At 40.2% G+C, this 5550-nt stretch overlaps 1 protein-coding gene across 1 annotated transcript in view; it reads right to left on the reverse strand.

Annotated features, from left to right (window-relative positions):
• Positions 1–2633: 2633 nt before the first annotated feature.
• six3a (SIX homeobox 3a) overlaps positions 2634–5550 on the reverse strand; it is a 5604-nt gene continuing 2687 nt past the window's right edge. Inside the window, exons 2-3 of the mRNA XM_042433685.1 lie at positions 5082–5550; positions 2634–3005 (exon numbers count right to left, since the gene is read on the reverse strand). The exon at positions 5082–5550 is cut by the window's right edge and continues 232 nt beyond it. Of these exons, the coding sequence (XP_042289619.1) occupies positions 2813–3005; positions 5082–5550 (662 nt within the window). The 3' untranslated portion in view covers positions 2634–2812. The remainder of the gene's footprint in view (positions 3006–5081) is intronic.

Here is a 5550-nt window from a genome sequence, read left to right on the forward strand (position 1 = left end):
TTTGATTGGTATCCGGCTGAGGGAGACTTATGCATGCAGATGGGTTATGCGCACATGTCATCCAGTGGAGACTGAACATTTGTGCAGAAAAAAAATAAAAACCCAAAACAAAACAACATAATCCAAAGTCAGATCTACCAAAAGTATCAACGTATCTACCCAAAAAGTTTACAGCTTACAACAAGTTAAACTTTTGTCAACCCGGATCTCATATTTTAACACCACAATACAACATTTAAATCATAATTAACTAAATTTAAGTTGAACTATTATATGTTTGTTTTATCTATGATTGTTAGTTTTTTATTTTTATTTTACTTTCACACGCCCGAGCGCACAGCCGCCTGTGTCAATAACTTATAGCCATTAGATTAACATATGAAACTAGTCTAATTAGGCACTTTTTTTGTAAGAAAAACGTTTTCCTGACCTCTATTCTAACAACTACACACCTGCTCTCGGCCTCTTTTGCGTGCGCATGCATGCAAACACACAAACACCGCCAATAATATTTTGTATCTACGCTTTCAGACTATGCACACACCATCCTGGAAAAATATCCAAACATCCTGTTAATCACCGACAGCACAGTAGTCCTAAAACACCCATGTTACACTTGTTGGAAACATGCACAGTAAACTTTGTTTCATTGCAGTCTCTTCTAATCTAAGGTCAGGGAGAAATCTGCCATGGTGGGAGAACTGATGTCGCTGGCGTGGCTTTTATGCCAGTCTCCACTTTCTCTAAAAGTCCTGCGGTCTCACTGAGCCAAACAGCAGCATCTCTCCTACTTTCTGTCGCTTAACACACGACTGCAACACTCACAGTGAGTCGACGCTTATTACAGGAGTTGCCTGCAGTTTATAAAGCGCCGTTTATTTACATGGGGAGATCCCCAAGCTCTGCTTCTAGGAAGGAGAAATCTTTGCGCAAGTGTTTCCACCAAAACTATAGTTCCTGCAACAGTGTCCTATAGCAAATCTGCCCTAGTCTGCGGCATAATTGGTTGGGGATTTAGATGGAAAGGGACTGCAGGAGAGAAAGCCTTTTTTTTGGAGGGGGAAATGGTTCTCGTCCGAGGAAGAAAAGCTCTTTTCAGCGGGCCACAATGGGAGATTGGGACAGGGGAGGAGTCCCATCGTGATTAGCCCATTTAATGGCGCGTTTACTTAATTTCTGTATTCACTAGCAACGGTAAACAAAAGGGGAAATAGCACTCACATTTTTAAGTGCTGCATGGCGTTGACATTTGCCAGAATTTGTGTAGGCCTAGTATATGTACAGAGGCAGACATATAGGGCGATTTTACCTACATGGCATAAGTTAGAACCAGTGGTGTAATGAAAAAATAAGAAAAGTAAGACATTTTCAAGGAAATAAATCTTAACTTTAACACTTATAATTATATTATAGCATTCATTTACGTTTTTTTCTTTAAAACACACAGCACCCTTACATGAGAAATAGCTTTAAAAACCCGGGTCAACTATGTTCCGGAGATAAAAAACCAAGCAGATTTTAGGTGAGTTCAACCCCCTGACTGCATAACCTGGTCCGGGCTTGCATAAGCCAGTGATGAGCATTAATGCTCCCACAATCCAATAATGACCCAATATGAACATGTGTTTAGCCACTTATCAATGTCCTTATCCGTAATCGGATGGAGAGACAGACATCATGCAAAGAGGTATAGCAAATTGAATACTGTATTTGATTAAGAAATGTATGGTACATTAACATAATAACCACGCAAGAAAGAAACATTGGATAGACTCATGTAAATAAGCGCTTTGAGCGACCCTGGGGCGGCAGAGAGGATAGGAGGGGGCATAAATGTAGTAATAAGCTATTCCACTTTTCATATTTTTTTTCTTTTTTTTGCATAAATGTGTGACATATGTCATTAACCCCCCCACCTCCCGCCTCCCGCCTCCCTCCCCCCCCGGAAAAACCAACCAAAAGCAACAACAAAAACGCCTACAGCACTTCAGTTGTAAGTTTTGACAAATATTTTATGTAGGAACACCAAGTCAAGAAAAGTGAGGAAGGGATAGAAAAGAGGATGAGACGGGGGAGAGCAATAATTATGTACAAGCATATTTCTACACGTATATTACAGACCGGGAGAATGATCGCATTATTTGAGATATACATAATTCAATATAAAATTTTGAAAATAAAAATAAAAATCTGATACAGTCATAAACGATCCCGTTCAACATTTTTTTTTGACCATGTACCCCACACAGGCAGTGACAGAAGTATATTAAAAAAAGGTGCTTACGACTTAAAATGATTGTCTGATGAACACAAAGTAAAAACAGGATTGCATCTTGTCTGCATGGCGGCTGCTTCACCGTCATCATCATCACTTGGACTAAAAACGGAGATGGGGGGGAAAAAAAGCGACGAAGACACCAAGACGATCTGTTTTTATTCCCTCTGATCGATGTTCCTGATGGAAAATCTTGCATTCAGGTTATTTTCCCTGATTACAAAATGAAAAATAAAAAAAAAAACATCATGCAAGTAGTCTAGTAGTAGTAGTAGTAGTGGTGGTGGTGGTGGTGGTGGTGGTGGTGATGGTGGTGGTGTGGGGGTATGAAGAGGAGGGGGAGGCGTGGGTCCTTTGAAAGCGCTTTTTAATAAAAAAAAAAAACCGACGTGCTTTTATCTCTTTTTATTTTAATATTTATATCAATCGGTCCTTTTTTCATCCGCGATATTTCATAAGTCTTTTTTTCTTCCTCTCAGGTCCATTTTCCCTGTAAATATTTCTCTTTTTGTTTGTTTTTGTGTTTCTTTCTCCGTATCATACATCGCACTCCGAGTCACTGGATGTGACGGACAGGATGGACGTCCCAGTATCAACTCTCTCTGTCATACTGGAAACGCTGGTGGTGGGACTGGCCGCGGTTGAAGGCGACTCTGCCGAGCTGTGAGGGGTGAGCCCGGCCTCTGAGAGGGACCTCATACCGGTCGGTCCTATTGCTTGGTGCTGGAGCCTGGAGAAGAAAAGAAGCGAGGAGGGGAGGAAAAAAAAGAAGAAAAAAAATGAGAGAAATGGCAATTAGACCTGAGAATGTCCCCCTTTCCCCTCCTCCTCCTGCAAAATAGGGGTTCAAACTCGCCTTTCTTTCCCCCTGCCGGCCCCAGCCATGCATGCATGCTTTTATCAAATAGCCAGCTTTCAGGGTACAAAACACAGCACTATTTAGACTACCAAATGTTGGAAGAAATGTAATGGGGTTTTTTTTGTTTTGTTTTGTTTGTTTCAACAAAAGTAGGCCTGAAAATCGCGCAAGTCAGAAATCTGGGATTTAAATTATGTGTGAAAAATTAAGCTGTCATTCCAACTAAGTGTCTTTTTTTTTTTTTTGAAGATTATTTTTTAGGGCATTTTTGTCTTTATTGCACAGTGGGCAGCGAAGAGGCAGACGGGAAACAAGGGGAGAGAGAGATGGGTTTGACATGCAACAAGGGTCCCTGGCTGGAAACTAACCAGGGACGTTGCGGTTATGTGGCATGCGCAGTAAACATTCGGCTACCGGGGCGCTCCCAACTAAGTGTTTTTATATAAAAAACACTTTGGTGGCATTCTTTACAACAGCAGTCTGTAGCTATTTAGTTTTTATTCCGGTTTCAGTTGCTACGTGCATTTGTTGCTACATTTATTATTCTTCCTCGTTGCTGCACAGTTTTATTTACCACATAAAGCCCCATAACACTGCAGTGTCACAACCAAATAAATATTATAAATCCAAATGAAATGTAGGCCTTTGTCCAAGTGCAAAATGTCGTGAGGCTTTGACACGGATACATTGCAGACTGATGGAAGTGGAAGTATATGAATGAGTGACGTGGAGATCCAGGTTACTCCAATCATCCTAAATGTTTATCTCCAATCCACTCATGATAATAACTCCATCACGGCGGGATAATGTCAGTCTGGAAATAGGCTATATCTCTTCATTTGGCAAAACGATTAGAATAGTGTTCATATGGCTTAGTTCTCTGCGAGGTATTTTCTAATCAATTATAGCATTTCAATGGAATGATACCACAGTTAATGTTATGAATACAGCCTGTCTTCAAATGTTTTTTTTTTTAATACTCATGTTCATTTTATTCAAGTAATATCAGTAATATCTCTGTTATCCTTTGAGATTATCTTTCTTTACAATCCAAAGTAACATGTGATGTTAAAATGATAAATGCACTAAAGTACGTGATAAATGTACTGTAGTATGTGCCGTGTAGCTTAAATAAATCATTATAGCTTTGGTAAAAGACACAATAATATTTAATATTATTTGCAAAACATAACAATTTCAAATGTGTTTAAAGGTCTGGATAAAATTATGTTTTGACCTGTTAAATATTAAGACTTGCTTAGTCAACATATTTTTAATAAACCTTTTAATGATTAAAAAAATAATAATAAAGCTGTTTTTCAAATCCTAGTGATACTATAAATAAGTGTAGCTCAGTCATGTTTATGTGTAATCCAACACTCTTACTATTTACTACTGTACTACTTTCACTCTTACGGGAAAAAAATATACAAGCTGTTTTAATAACAACAAAAAGAAACACTGCGTAAAAATCGCCTCTTCAGTTTAACAACGACGTAATTTGTGTTTATAAAATTATTGTTTTATTATTGTGACTTATTTGAGCACACAACTTATTTTTTAACATTTGGGATATTTATTTTATCTGATAATTCCTTATTCCGTTTAAAATACCTGCAAGTTAAATTACATGTCGAAGGATGTTTGTAGAAGCTTCTAATTTATAAAAGAAAACATCCGAAGCTATTTTCTAAAGACAGTTTTGGATTTTTACAGCAGCATAAATTGTGTTTTCGATGTTTTCCCTGCTTTCACTTCATAACAAAAATGTCGCCGCAGCCTGCTCCCTCCCCCTGCCAGACAGACTCGACTGTTTCCTAGACAGTCTGTATCTGTGAGCATAACTACATGTTTAATGAAACCTCCGCTTTTTCTTTTAAATTTAAGCATTGAATACAAACATTCATGCATTCTTGTGTTTTGACTGTGAGGAACAAAATCACCAACCTGTTTTTGGCCGCCGCGGCTCTGTCTCGTTGCCTCCGGTTTTTAAACCAGTTTCCGACCTGTGTAGGAGTGAGTCCAGTGGCTTGAGCCAGTTCCCTTTTCTTGCTGGGATTTGGATATGGGTCCTGAAGGTACCACTCCCTCAGCAGGCTCCGTGTCCGCTCTTTGAAACAGTGCGTCTTCTGCTCACCGTCCCAGATGGTCCGAGGCAGCGGAAACTTCTTCCGCACTCGGTACTTATCGACCGGTCCGAGGGGACGACCGCGGAGCTTCTCGGCCTCCTGGTAGTGCGCTTCCAGCCACATGGCCTGCAGTTTGCCGTGTGAGTCCTTGGTGAACTTGTGGTTCTCCAGGATGTGGTAGAGGTCTCTGAAATTCCCCGTGTGGAACGCCACCACGGCCCGGGCGCGCAGGATGGACTCGTGCTTGTTGATCGCCTCGCACGCTCCCGGAGCCACGGGCAGGGACC

This window comes from Thunnus maccoyii, chromosome 14 (assembly GCF_910596095.1).
Source record: "Thunnus maccoyii chromosome 14, fThuMac1.1, whole genome shotgun sequence".
NCBI classification, from domain to species: Eukaryota; Metazoa; Chordata; class Actinopteri; order Scombriformes; family Scombridae; genus Thunnus; species Thunnus maccoyii.